Source organism: Triturus cristatus, chromosome 7 (genome assembly GCF_964204655.1).
Source record: "Triturus cristatus chromosome 7, aTriCri1.1, whole genome shotgun sequence".
Taxonomy (NCBI): domain Eukaryota; kingdom Metazoa; phylum Chordata; class Amphibia; order Caudata; family Salamandridae; genus Triturus; species Triturus cristatus.
The window spans coordinates 1,200,282,808-1,200,298,384 of NC_140590.1; the positions used below are offsets into that span (position 1 = coordinate 1,200,282,808).

The 15,577-nt window shown below is 39.4% G+C and overlaps 1 protein-coding gene across 1 annotated transcript in view; it reads left to right on the forward strand.

The window, feature by feature from the left end:
- The window catches only part of LOC146811596 (vomeronasal type-2 receptor 26-like), a 35,756-nt gene extending 26,994 nt beyond the window's left edge, over positions 1-8,762 (forward strand). Inside the window, exon 3 of the mRNA XM_085615077.1 lies at positions 7,867-8,762. Coding sequence (XP_085471203.1) covers positions 7,867-8,762 — 896 coding nt within the window. The remainder of the gene's footprint in view (positions 1-7,866) is intronic.
- The last annotated feature ends 6,815 nt before the right edge of the window (positions 8,763-15,577 follow it).

Sequence of the window (15,577 nt, forward strand, 5' to 3'; positions counted from 1 at the left end):
TCCTCACTTGGATGATCAAAAGATATCCTAGTGTCCAGCAGAGCAGAAAGCAGATCTTGGAGTGGAACCAAAGATATTCCTGAAACACTAAGGAAAGCCTGCAAGAAAATGTGGAACAAAAATTAGAACAAGTGCGCGATGATGCAACACAAAATGCACTCTCCCTAATCATTTTGGAGGAAGGAATACTCATCAGACACTTCCTTATATAGGCTTTCTAATAGGAAGCTATCCCATCATTGCTGTAATGCTGTCGTGCCCCATCTTAGACTGAGTTTAAAATATAAACACGTTGTGGAATTCTGTCATCTGGACTTAGAAAAGCATATTGAGAGCCCTTCGTCTGGTAGCCTCCTGAGACGAATTCTGTGAGGATGAAAGAATGGCCGCCTGTTCTGTACTGTTTCAGAAAGCTTTCAAAAGGCAGAAAGATCATACTGAAGGGCTGTGTTGCCTCCAGCACCCAGCACAGAGATGAAACTGAAGGTGGAATACTTACAGACAAGTTAGTTGCTAATGAGGGAGAGGCATCCTGAAGTGGCCATGCTTTACGCTACCTGAGTTCAAACTATTTTCAGCTTGCATTGCAGTTTTTGGAGTGCGATCCCAAGCGGAACAGCATGATAATATACTCACCACAGAAAACTCCAGGTTTATTCAGGAATTGCTTTAAGAACCAACAAATTAGTATTAGTGCATCCTCAAAATATTGCTCACTAGGCAATAGGCTTTTCAGATCACAAGAAATTGAAATTTTACTCTTTGTTTTTGGGAGTCACAGATATCTTTTAATTCATTTCCTGGAACATTATTGCTCACAGTAAGAAAAGTAAGAGAATGCTAAAACCATGTCATAAGGTTTCAGTTAAGAGAAATTAAAAACTGGGTAAATTTTCCAACTCAAGGGCAGTTGAAGTTTAAAATTATTTGGATTGATATGAATTATCTTGGATGGCCCATAGAAACATGGTTTAAATGTGTTGGATGAACGGTAGAATTGGTAGAATTGTGAGGACAACCAACCCTCATCTCCAAGCTTATGCTGAGGAGTGGAGATTGGTGTGCATCAGCGTACTGCTTCATTTACTTCTTGGAATGCTGGAGATTTTCTTGGATTATAAGCCCTAAAGTTTGGAGATTGTAAGAAATTGGGGTATTACTTGAGGGGGGTGAGTAACCACTGCAAATACTTAGGCCTGGGCGGTAAATTTCGCTCCGCTCGTGAAATTTGCTGAATTTTGGCAATCCCGCGTTCCTCAGAAAATGCGGAATTGCCAGAAATTCCGCGATCCGCGGCGTAGCAGAATTTGTTTCCTTGTTCGCGCTTTCAAAATGCGTGTTTGCGAGCGTGGTAGCGACTTACTGGGATCCCTGCGTTTGCTGACGAGTTTTCCTATCCATTCACGTGCGCCATGAGATTTTGGTAGACGGCCGCGTGATCCCGTGAGAATGTCTGATCGTGAACACGTCATTTGGATGCGCCATCGGACATCTGCGGTCGCGAACAGGAAACACGCATCGCGAGTGGGTGGGACAAGTGAAACAAGATGGACGCACCAATTGGCGACCGCATGGGCAAGTTTGCAAGATATATCCACCCCGAGCTTGCAAACAGCATCCCCAAAGAGGAAACACACATCACAAACGGGCGGAACAAGCAATTCCGCGTGCTCATGGAATTTTTCGTAGCTCGCGGAACTTTGCGTAACGCGACTTCTGCAAATTCTGTCCACCCCTACAAATAAAATCACAATCCTTGTCAGGGTGAACCTCCAAAGTCACTAATATAAGCTAAGCTCAAACCCCTGGTAGCCAGGGCACAGAGCAGGCTGGCTTAACTTAGAGACAATGTGTAAAATATGTATGCAGTATTCAAACAGTAGTAAAATCAAAACACAACACAAACACAAGAAATATCCCAATCAAATGTAGACAAATTAGAGTACAGTTTAATACATTGTGATACCAAAATGACAACAATTCAACAAGTCGAACGGAAGTTATGAATTTTCAAAGTTTAAGGTTCAAAATAGCACCAAAAAGTGTCAATTTCCAATCACATTCATCTGCGCTTGACCAGGACAAGGGTAAGGCTTAATGTAGACCGTGATGGTGTGTGGGTTGGATACAAGGGCCATGTTTGTCCTGGTGAAAAGTTTTACCCTAGTCTTTGAAATGGAACTCAAAAATCTTCAACAGAGCAAGACAGAAGGCTGAAGCTGAAGAGAACTTCACATAGTCGGATAGCCGCTGGCCAAGGTCTCAGTGAAGCCGTTGACTTTTGGCAGGAAAGCACAGAGCAGGAGGAATTTTTGTTTTGTGCCCAGAGAATGTCCTGTGCCAGCCTCATACTTTTTGTGCCTTTGCCCAGTGAAGATTTTTACCTTTGGGTTTAGTCACACCTTGAGCTCAGTTTCCTTCTGTGGAGCAAGGCAGTAAGTTGTCGAAGAGAACTCCACAAGGCTGGATACATCCTCCATGAGGTCAGGCTGAATTGTATTTGCTGCTGCAGAGAAGAACGTGGGACAGAACCTGAATCTTTGGTCCAACAGCACCTTTGTTGGATCATCTTCGCAGGTTGGTTTCAGTGACCCCGGTTCTCAGAGTAAAAAGTTGGCAAAAATGTTCTAAGTTTGATGTTTCAGGACACTTTAGGTAGAGTAGATGCTGGGCAATACAACTACTCAAAGAGAGTAGAGGAAGAACATGTTACTTTATTGGACAGGGAGAATCTAAGGTATTAAAAAGAAACAGTAGAAATACTTCATTAAGTTAGTATCTTTTTTCCATTTTGATCAAAACAAGCTGAACCCACCATATAAACTCCAGGTTTTAAAAAGGAGAGACCTGTGCATGATATCTAATTACAGTGAATCTTATTCTCCATCGTCCAAAAGTTGAGTCAGAAGTAGGATATGACTAACATGACATCCATATGGTACCCTGGCTGACCCTCTGGCTAAGGGCCAGAAGAAAATGGAATGGGCCCTAGTGAGGTATGCAAAAGTGGCTGAACAGCATTAGAGAATCTCCTCCAAAACCAGGCCGAACAATAGACTCATTCAGTTATGACCCAATCAACCACTTGGTCAAACTGATGGATGTGCTTGCACAACCTAGAGGCAATACAACCATCCTCTCTGTTGTCTTACAAAAATATACTCCTGGGGAAGAACTTGATTACTTTGTCAGCAACTTTGAACATTACACACAGACTGCAAACTGGTCTCCAGAGAAATGGAGGCACTCTCTGTGACTGATCTTTGTGGGGTACATGCAAGCAGCATACCGATCGGCTAATCCCACTGGATAACTCCCTATGTGGATATTGAAAGGGCCATTTTAAAACTTATGGGCATTGTAGGAAATCGGGTTATTATGCAGTGAAATTGTTAGGCTTTATGTAATAACTTCATGTTACCGTCAGTTAGGTTCTTTGGTTTCTTTTAATAAATCCTGATATTGTTACTGATGATGACTGTCTTTGTGTTTCAAAATTAATGAAAGAGGTATGTCGAGTTAGGGATCAAACAGTTATATACATCAGATTACCATCCCCAGGCAGACAGGTAAGTGGAGCATTACAACGCTACCCTAAAACTGACAGTATAAAATCTTGGAGAATAAGGGTCTAAATTGGGATGAAATGATCCTCTTTGCCTCATTTGCTAACCCCACAACAGTTTATAGTTCTCTTCACTTGAGTTACTATTTGATTGAAAGTCTAGAACTTTTATAGGGATGACAAAAGAAGCCTGGGAAGAACAAGAAGTGGAAAACAAAGCCTTAATAAAATACACCTCTCAATTGCGGATTAGACTTGGAAAACTTAGATAGTTAGTTAAATAAAATCTAGAGAACGCTCAAATTAAACAGCACATTTATGATAGCAAAACTAGAATGAGAGAATTTCAACTGGATGATTGGATACTCATACTTATTCCATTCAGTGACCAAAAACTGTTTGCTAAGTGGCATGGTACACAGAGAGAGAGAGAGAGAGAGAGAGAGAGAGAGAGAGAGAGAGACATATGGGGCAAAACCTAGTCTTGTCCTCCTCATCTATAAATGATCACACTATGAGTGTCTAGGTTCCAAGAACCTTAATCTAGGGTGCAATCTATGTGGATAAAACAAGATTTGTGGATATATCACCTTACCCACATCTCATGGTGGCAAGCTTCATCATAGGTGATATTCCACACCATGGTAGGTGAGTACCACTGTGGCAGACTCAACCAGTGCTGGGAGTTTTTAGATATATGGGTATTGGATAATCGCAGGAATTCAATTTAAAATTAAAATATCTTGAGATATACCCATTGTTTTTATCTTTATTGTGGGTATCTCAGATATGATTAAAAACCATCCCGGAGTCACCCACCTGTGGCAACGATCTTTGTGATAGATACTCTACTTACTTGCACAGTCCTGACCAAACTGTCCACCTCCCCAGTTGATAAATGTACTATAGAGAAAGTTAATTAGATCCCAAATTCTGTTTTTGTACTGCACTACTATTTGTTTTCAGTCGATCCAATCACCTCAAAAGTGGGGGGGGGGGGGGGGGAAAGGATAGAAACTGATATTGTTACCCTGGGGTGGTGGTTATATGGTGCCAGTGATGTCAACGGAGGCCACTTGTGATCTCAATACGAAGTCTGCACCCCCTTCCAATGACGGAAGAGCTTTTAAGTTTTCAAATCCATTCTGGAGCCAGGGATTATTCTACAGGTAAGGAATCTGTAAGTAGATAGAGTATCCATCAAAAAGATCATTATTGCAGGTAAGTAACTTTTTCTACTCTGTATTTGTTAGCAATCGGAAGATCATCCTTTCCCGTAAAGTGGTAGCCATTGTAGACTAGCAAAGGACAAAATATGTGAAACAGAAACATGTGAAATTTGCCTCTTTTATGCCAGTGGAGTAGATTTAGGGTTGCTCTCTAGTCACATAAAAACACAGAGTTGCTTTAGCGAGCATTGTGAGGTGGTGACCAATGTAATTACCTTAATAATACCTGCATTAACATTGAGGTAATTACATTATGCTGATCACTGACAGTGCTCTTGATAGTAACTTCCTTAGCAGGAAAGCCTGTGCATGCACTTCCAAGCAGGATCTTGGTTGCACTGTAGCCAGCCAGCACCTCACACAGGCCCTCTGCTTAAAGACTTGATTTTATACACTGTGGGAGCCCAGGTAGTGGTATTTACTTAATGCATTTATAGTTAATGTAATTACATTATCCAAACCCTGCCAGTGGAAACAACAAAAGTTTTCCCCATTCATATTATTTCATCACCACATGGAGCAAGGAATTCATGTGCTACAGGGCATTCTGCTTGCAATTAACTTGTTTTATTCTGGCACAGGCAGATGCAAAACCAGTGACAAAGGAGGGAATTGCCTAAAGATTTGCATCTGCTAACGCTGATTAAAACTTTTTTATTGTTAAAATCCCGCAACAGGATGCTAATAATCTTTTTTTTTTCAAGCAAATGACTGGAAAGCTAATATGTGGATTGTTGAAGCATTTTTGTTGTCGCAAAATGACCCTTTTCATTGGCACATACACTGTGTCACAGGGTTTTCATATACCTTCAAGAAGATCCTATCTTCTAATGATCAGGTTTGTTGTTCCATTTAGGCAACTATAGGCAGCTGTCTTATGGCACTATCACAAGGAGGTGCCACATTGCAAATAAATAACCCAATTTTTGTAAGAGGATTGAGACAGCCCAAAAGTCAAACTACCATTTTGCCTGGTATTCTGAAAATCACTGGAGCTGCTGATGACTATTGTTCAATCATTTATTGATGATGATCTTAATCAAAACAATAAATAACTCCATCAACTTACACACAATTATAAAATCCCACACTGGTACAACATGCAATATAACAGACCAGTTTGCAACATCTTAAAGGCAGGAGCCTGAGATGAGATTGAAATGTTTATTCTGCTTGATTTTTCAGACATGTTCAATATTGTTATCCATGCAAATAGGCCTAACATTTACCAGTATATAGAACACTGGGATGTTGGAAGCTCCATTGAAGACAGTGCAGCAGCAGTGGTCCATATAAGCTGGTATAGGCCCACTGCCTTCAACATTTCAATGTCCCTAATGTCCTCAGCCTTTCTCTTTACCCTGCCACTCCAAATATATGGATTGGGCAGGGGAAAGAGAAAGGCAGAGGATCTGCAGTAGAACGCACAGAGCCTTCACCCTTCTATCCTCCTGTAGCTCATAGTGTCACTGGGGCTTCAGAAGGAGGGAGGGGTAAATGCGCTTAGCTCCTGGGTCTCCCTGGCTTGGCTGAACTACAAAAAACAATTTAGCTGAGCTACAGAGAACGAGAGGCTGACTTCGACCTCTTTCACAAGTCTTGAGTGGATGCTCAACAGATAACAGCCCTGGCCCTGCACACGGCTGTTAACAGTTGAACATTCACAGCAGCAGCTGTGAAACAAAGGCTTCAAAGTCGAGGGGATATCAACTCCCTCAATCTCTGATGCCTTTGTTTTCTCTATTAGGATATTCTACCCTCATGTGGTGGAATGTTGGAATGTTCTAATAGCTTTATGGCGCGCCCTAGCTGGCTATATCAGCCATAAAAATCCCGCTCCCTTGTTAAAAGCTATATTAATAAGCAGCATTTTATTCCTACCATATTTAATAATTTTAGCAATGCTACCGACATGAATTTCACATAAGGTTAATAGGACTGCTTCTCCATCATAGGTATGAGAAATACGAAAATGTAGGTTTTTTTCTACAGACATAGTTGTGCAAAACAGTTCACAATTTTGCAACTCTCTGTGAATGATAGGTTTTTTCCATTAAAATCAACCTCTGGTGCATATTTAACTTTTATTTCTTAAAAGAGCTTCCCAAAGGGGCCCTAGCATGTAGTCTCATTTTAAGGTAAAAACAGCTACAAAGGGAAAATTGACTTTTACTGGTACCACTTTCATTTAAAAAAAGAAGGTAAAAGAGTAAACTATTATTGATGATGGTATTCACGTACCATAGTTGTGTGAGACAAAAAGCCAATGCAGGCAGTTTAAGGGTTTTGGGGGCCCTGGACAAAACATATTTTGGGGGCACAGTTCAGAAAAAAGTTGGATTTACTGCTAACCTTTGCAGCTCATTCACAACCCACTGAGGCCAGTTCACAGACAGTTTTAATCCATTGGTGCTGGAACAATATTCAGAGTGGGGGTGCTGCCATCAGCGTTATGTCAATGAAGTCCAAGGGAGTGTGAAACATCCAAGCACTACACAAAGAAAAAGTGTAGCTTTATTCATTCAGCAAGAGAGTATTAGGGTTGTAGTATGTAGCGGGTGGTTCATTTTGGAGCTCATTTTCAGAAATATATGACTAAAGCATTGGGTGGTAGTGCACTGTCAGTTACAGGCCTCATATTTCCCATTGAAATGACCTCTTGAAATGGCCACTAAATTTGCATCAGAAGTGAAGTTTTAATGATGATCCTATATAATGCACAAACACAAATGTGGGGAAATTGGTTTCAGCAAAGATTTTCAATTTGCATAACACAGAAGTAAAGTGTCTCAATTTGTTTGATCCAATTAAAATCTTTATTTCTACCAGACTTCAGAATTAAGAAATTCCTAAAATACATCTGTTTCTTAGTGAGCCACTCCACTTCACTAGCAAATACAGAACTTTACATTTTATTTTATAAGATATTGACTAAACCTTGATGATAAAGTTATTGCACAGAATGCTTTGCTTATTCTTTTTTCTCTTGCATGACGTTGAGATAACTTAAACAAAGTTCTATTTTTGATTTATTCAAGCTTTCATGACCTTAAAACATGTGTTCCCTTTCAGATTCCTCAGACTGCACAAAGTGCCCTGCTGATCACTGGTCCAGCAAGTCGCGAGACAGATGCATACCAAAGTCTGTTACCTTTCTGTCCTACAAGGATGCTCTTGGTTTAACTTTAGCTTCGATATCTATTTTTTTCTTCCTTAATGCATCCTGTGTCTTTGGCGTCTTTGTTTGGTACAACGACACTCCAGTGGTGAGAGCTAACAACCGAGGAATTAGCTATATCCTGCTGGTCTCACTCATGCTGTGCTTCCTCTGTGCCATTAATTTCATTGGCCGTCCCATGAAATTGACTTGCATGTTGCGCCAAATCATCTTTGGGGTCATCTTCTCCCTATGTGTTTCTTGTGTGCTTGCTAAAACCATCACAGTCGTGATTGCCTTCAGAGCCACAAACCCCAAAAGCCATCTGAAGAAGTTCTTAGGTCCAAAGGTAGCCTACACCATCATACTGACCAGCACGCTGATTCCAGTGATCATTGGGGTTACTTGGCTGATAACGTCCCCTTCTTTCCCAGAACACATTACTAGCCCTGCCATGAAAGAGATAATCCTGGGATGCAATGAGGGCTCCATAGTATGTTTCTACAGCATGTTGGCCTTCATGGGACTCTTGGCCAGCGTGAGTTTCCTGGTTTCCTTTCTGGCCAGGAACTTACCTGACAGCTTCAACGAGACCAAGTTCATCACATTCAGCATGCTCGTGTTCGTCAGCGTCTGGCTGTCATTTATTCCAGCCTATCTGAGCACGAAGGGAAAGTATCTGGTTGCAGTTGAAATTTTTGCCATTTTGGTCTCTAGTGCCGGACTTCTCTTTTGTATATTTGCACCCAAAGTATTCATAATATTTTTGAGACCAGACAAAAATACACGTAACTATTTAATGTCAAAATAAAAAAAACAGAAAAGTAAATAAAAGAGTGAATGATAGCAAATGTGTTTGTTTCAATTCATAGAGCCTGATTCACAAAGGCAAACTGAGATGAAAGTCTAACTTTACGACTTTTGGTATTCACAAAGGGCATTTACGAGTAGTAAAGTTAGCCTTTTATCTTAGTTTAACTTATGATTTGGTCTTCAGTTTTACTGAGATAAAACGTCTACTATCAGTTAAACTTTAGACCAAAACTTAAGTTAAACTGAGACAAAAGTCTGACTTTACTACTTTTGAATGCCATTTGTGAATACCGAAATGCGTAAAGTTAGACTTTCGTCTCAGTTTACCTTTGTGAATAGGGCACATAGTATTTGGCATATCTATGATAGAAATGTGCAAGCGTGGAGAAGGCAGGTGACATTTTCTTCTGTAGGACATCACTGTTGCTTTAAATGAACAAGATTCTGTTCTACAGAGTGGTGAAAAATGCATGAGTATTTCTCTACCAGGTGGCAAGTTCTAATTCTGTATGCACTGCCATATAGGGACTGTAGTTTCTACACATTTTTAGCAAATAAATCTGCAATGCATTTACACTGATAATGAGTGAAAAAGATGACTTGTCCAATAAACAAAAGCATTACACTTGTCATGATCTGCTGCAAATTATTCCATATTAATCCATAGCTATATATATTTGTGAGCGATGCACATTAATATTTGTGTTTCCCCGGTGTAGTTATTTTGGCACACTCAGTCTTCTCAAATGGCAAGCCAAAGTGTCACAGTAACCCATACACAGAAAGGCGTGCATTCCAATTCCGTGTACAGATGGCAGTTAAGGGCCTGGTTCATAATTTGGCAAAGGGGTTACTCCATCACAAACATGACAGCTATCCAGAAAGGTGGCATTACAATTGCACTTGTACCATGGCGGATAGGATATCCATCACATTTGTGATGGAGTAATCTGTCCGTCGAACTCTTAATTCGGGCACTAAGTACCCTATATCATCCACAGGTGTAGGTGTGTCTCATCGTAAGTTTGTACTTGGTAATTAGAATCAAGAAATGACACCTATGTCCATGAAACACCCGACCCCAATTAAGACTTACATAAACACACAGTGGACTGGTGCGACACCCTGGTCTTTATTCTCACAAATAATAGGGTTTCCTGAAAGAGTACAGGTCATCAGTGCTCTCACTGCTACAAGGAAAAGCTGATCCAAACAATGAACACTCACCACAGCTCTTCTGGCATGCCGGAAAACACATATGGCGTATATATAAATATATATATGCCTCGTTAGCACTCATCTGGATTCTTGTGGCTCTCTCTCAAATTCTCTGATATAACTCTTCATTGGCTACAGACTGGGACAGAGTCAACCCTCCCTAATGTTACCCCAGGAATATTTCCCACCCTGGGGTAGTGAACAACAAGCAGAGAAATTGCATAGAACATGTAAACCAGTGTCTATTCTCCTTAGCCCACTAAGGGCCACTGGAAGTTAATACGTGGTTAAAAAGCATATGGTTTTAGGACTTAGCTGGTTTCCTATTTCCATGTCATGCAGAGAGTGGAGAAGAGCCTCAGCTGAAACCTTTGCTTAGACCATAGCACAGAGTAAAATAAATGTTATAGCTTTTTTTCCTTTAGAGGATGTTGACCTTTTTGAAGTACAAGTAAATCTATTGCAATTTATCAAACTTCTTAAAATGAAAATGTGTTTTTTAAATCACTCCGCCGGCAAAGCCAAACTCTTTTCTACACTCTGAAACTTCAGCAATGACTATCCAAGATTTAGTTGACACTTGCTTATAACATCAATTGATGGATCTCTTGAGGATTCAGCCTCCAGCCCTGCTATACCAATGGATCATACTTTAGAGGGTGATCCAAATCCTCCTTTTTTCCTAAGATTTCTAATGTGGGGCCATTTATATTTTCCAGCGTTATTTTTTAAGAGCGCTTGACGGGACCGAATTTCACTCTAACTCCTCTAATTTCACCAAGAGACAACTTTTAGGTTTATGTTTTTTGAAAAATGATTGACCTCAATATTATCATTGGGAATGTAGATAAGCTTGAAGCAGTTGTGGTCCAAAATTATGGATTACAACAAAAAGGCTTTAAACCAATTAAATGATCTAGATTGGTATAGATGACCTTCTATATCGGAAGCAACAACATGAGAAGAATTGAAGCAAATCAAATGGAGATATCTAGGTATTGTTGGGATTGATGAATTCCTTTATTGCAAAATAACACACTGAAGAATTCAGTCAAATATTTATTAATTAAACTTCATAAACGATTAGATGATCCTCTGGCTAGGCCTATTGTCTTTGGTAATGAATCTGTGAGAGAGTTTCTGAAATTGTGGATGTATTTATCGCACCATCAGTGAAATGCTTGCTATCCTTTATTAGGGGTACCACAGATTTGTTTCTGATTTATTTTCGATATTCCTCTTGAATATTATCTTTTATTAGTAACTATGGATGTGAAATAATTGTACATTTGCATGCTCACAAGACAGGCCTAGACTGCATGAAACTGTTTCTGAATATGAGACCAGCTTATTTGCTACTCCATACAGAAATGCTGATTGAACTTTCTGAATTTGTTCTAAGCAAAACACACTGTTTCAACAGATCAGAGGGCCTGTGATGGGTACCAAATTCATTGCTTCGAACACCTTTCTATTTGTGGGTTGTTTTGAAAGAGAGGGCATATTACTTTCAGACCTACAGCAGTTTTGAAATGTGTCAATTGATATGACTAACTATGCTTCATAGATGACATTTTTATCTGGAAGAGACATAGTGGTGAGTCAGACTTAAGTCACTTTATTGGACTGCGATATTTAAATGGACAACAATCAGATTCATAATAAACTTTATAGAATAGCTACTTCAGTGTATAGTGCATTATATGCCACATCAGCATATTCTAAACACTGGATAAATATTATACACTAAAGGTGTTTTCTGGAGAGCTTGGGAATTATGCAGCACTGACTCAGGTATTAACATGGAGGCACCCAATCTCAAAGCTGTTTCCGAAAGTGTGGTTAAAGGATCAACATAATCAACAGAGCTTAGACAACACTGTCACGTGGCCCATACGGGCATTGTCGTCTTCTCTATGTTAGCATGAGCACGTTAATCAACAGAGCTTAGATAACACTGTCACGTGGCCCATACGGGCATTGTCGTCTTCTCTATGTTAGCATGAGCACGGTGCTGACTGTCCGCTACTTTGTGCATGTTATTACACAAATGTATTTTGCTTGTGCCACACTGAAACTTTTGCATAGAACACATTGTTGTTTTTGAACTTTGCTCGTTCCAGGCATTCAGTCTGAACTTTGTGAACAAGGTCGAACAACAATGCCCCTTGTTATTCTGTTGTGGTCAGGCCCTGTCACCTAGACAAAACATACAGATGCAGCTGTTGTCTGGGAACATTTACTTTGGTCATATGAGGGTACAAGGATAGGTAACACATGCTTGGAGAGGGACCTTTCCAGGGATTACAGTATGGCAGCACCTGGATGTAGATCTACCCTCTATAGACTGAAGTACAGGGTCTGCTGATAACACCCAGAGATCTTCTAATATATAATGATCTTGCTTCTATACAAGGGGAGGGCGGTTAGGCTACTCTTTCATATATCATGACAGCTCATTTTATGATTTACGGACTACTTTCTATGCTGACCATATTTGTTTAAGCATTTTTCTTTTGGTTGTGGCATGTGTACTGCATACTATAGCACGTTAGTTTGAAATAAATATTTTAAACTTGTTTGATCTCTGTCAGATCTTATTGTGGATGAGTACAAGAGCGTGAGAGAAACGGTGTGTCTTGCAACCGTGATTCATCAGAGAGTTGGGAGTGTTGCATTCTGGGGTGTCTCATCACGTGTTCCTCTATGAGTGAGTAGGAAAGCAAGTTAGACACTATAGCTAGTCAGTCCCGGGCTCATGGGTACTATGGTGGTAGGATAACTCAATAACTGCCTACTAAGGTCTCATAATCCCAAGATTAATTCTGTGATTTCACAGAATCCCTGCAACAACATCTCAAAGAAAAACTAACCAATTTGAGCTCGTTGCAAGCCACTTTTATATCTGTCATCAAACAACATTCATATATCAAATCTTGAGTAATCTTTGATGATTTTTTTGAAAAATATATATACAAATAATAATCTTACATGATACCTAAATACTCCTATACATAAAAGCATTTTATATACTATCTAACATCCAAGAACTACTCTTTTCTCAATTTTGTAGTTCATATCTAAATTGAGTTAAAACTGAAACCATCATACCGAATATTATCTCAGCCAAAAAGCATTTTACGGAAAACAAAACTGCTTCATCATGACTCACAATTTTGCATATATAATTTCCTTATTTGATACTCCCACTGTTTCAACAGCTGCGTCTGATTCCATATTACAAGTTCCAGACCTCCTAATGACTTTGTTAAATCATCAGGGTATTTATATCCCTTTATTCAATATAAATATATATATATACATATATATGTATATAAATATATATTTATATATATATATGTATATATATATATATTACCTACTGGCAGTTGCCAGTAGGTAGTTATAGTTATGACCTATTTTCCATAGGAAATCCGCAACATTCTATTTGGAATAACGCTGGCGCCGATTGACGAATCTTCTCAAAATTTTCCAAACTTTTGGCCAGCTCCGGTCCGCTCCTATCCTGAAAATTTCACGGTGATTCGTCAAGTGGGGGCCGAGAAAAAAGGGGGGTCCCAAAACGTGATTTCCCTATGCATTTTCCCATAGGACCTGTTGACGCAGCTACAGCCCGAACTGCTGAACCGAATTACACCAAATTTGGCAAAAAGGTAGTCCTCAGTTCAGACTTGTGCCTTTTGCTTAAATGGTGTAAATCTGTTCAGTAGTTCCTGAGAAAATTAGAGTTAAAAAGATAGATATATCTGGGCAGAGCCTAACCACACATCTCATGGTGAGATCTGATTGGCTGTCAGTACTTCATCCAAAAAGTGTTGGCAGCCATCTTGGGACCAATATACATGATAGCACCTCATTAAAAAGCATTGCAGTTAATAGAAGGTTTTAAGACTTTAGTTACATTTTAAATCATTTGTTGATGGTACCATACTCATTTTAGGAATTGTGGTGTGTTCTAAGGTGATTTTACCATGTGAAAAATCCTTCTGCTGGGATATCATGAATCATGTTTGAGAGAAAACTATTTTCTCATGCTTTTCCCACAGAGGTTTGGAAGGTGATCTATAAGCTAAACTGAGAGCATATTTTCTGTAAATTCACATTAACTTTCTCAGTCATGTGAGAATGAAGTCTGACATTCACAGTAAAACATGTACATCCAACAAGGGCTGAGACTGTCAGTTGATTCCTTTGTGTTCTACTGCAGCTTCCCAGAGTGTTCTAAAGAACAACTAGAGCGCTAACAGTCCTACTTATGACAAACGTATTGCACACCTGAAGCCATCTTGATTGGAATAAAGTGGTAACTCGTAAAACATTTAATTAAAAAAGGAACACAATGAGGGGGTTCATTTTGCCATAGAAAGTATGATTAGTGCTGCAGAAAGAAAAATTAGGGCACATTTTGAGTGACTTCTTAAATCCTCTTCTATTTCATTAAAAAAGTCTGACATGCAGACTGAAACATGCACTTTCAATACCAGCAGCAGACTTCCCTGGTGAGCAGTAGCTGTACTACAGTGATCTAATAAGCAACTAGAGTGCTAACATTCTGGATTTATGGCAAATGTGTGACACATCTGAATGCCTTCTTGATGGAATCAAAGTAAAAAACTGAAAGTATTTCCTACTGAGGAGACTGTAGTAAATGAGGAAATGAGGAAACTTCAGAACAAATAAGTCTCCCAAAATGGCCACCAGAGACAAAAGAGCCCAAATGTAGCACAAATATCACCCAGATGTAGCCCAAGTATAGCCCAATGACAGAATGTCCCAGAGTGTTCTAACGAACAACTAGAGCGCTAACAGTCTTACTTATGACAAAAGTATGGCACACCTGAAGCCATCTTGATTGGAATAAAGTGGTAACACTTAAAACATTTAATTTACAAAGGAACAAAATGAGGGGGTTCATTTTGCCATAGACATTATGATTAGTGCTGCAGAAAGATAAATTAGGGCACATTTTGACTTCTCAAATCCTCTTCTATTTCATAAAACAATTCTGACATGCAGACTGAAACATGCACTTTGAATGCCAGCAGCAGACTTCCCTGGTGAGCAGTAACTTTACTACAGTGATCTAATGAGCAAATAGAGTGCTAACATTCAGAATTTATGGCAAATGTGTGACACATCTGAATGCCTTCTTGATGGAACCAAAGTAAAAAACTGAAAGTATTTCCTACTGAGGAGACTGCAGTAAATGAGGAAATTAGGAAACTTCATAACAAATAAATCTCCCAAGATGGCCACCAGAGACCAAAGAGCCCAAATGTAGCCCAAATATCACCCAGATGTAGCCCAATGACAGAATATCCCAGAGTGTTCTTATGAACAACTAGAGCGCTTACTGTCTTACTTATGACAAAAGTATGGCACACCTGAAGCCATCTTGATTGGAATAAACTGGTAACACTTAAAATATTTAATTTAAAAAGGAACACAATGAGGGGGTTAATTTAGCCATAGAAAGTGTGATTAGTGCTGAAGAAAGAAAAATTAGGGCACATTTTGAGTAACTTCTCAAATCCTCTTCTATTTCATTAAACAATTCTGATATGCAGACTGAAA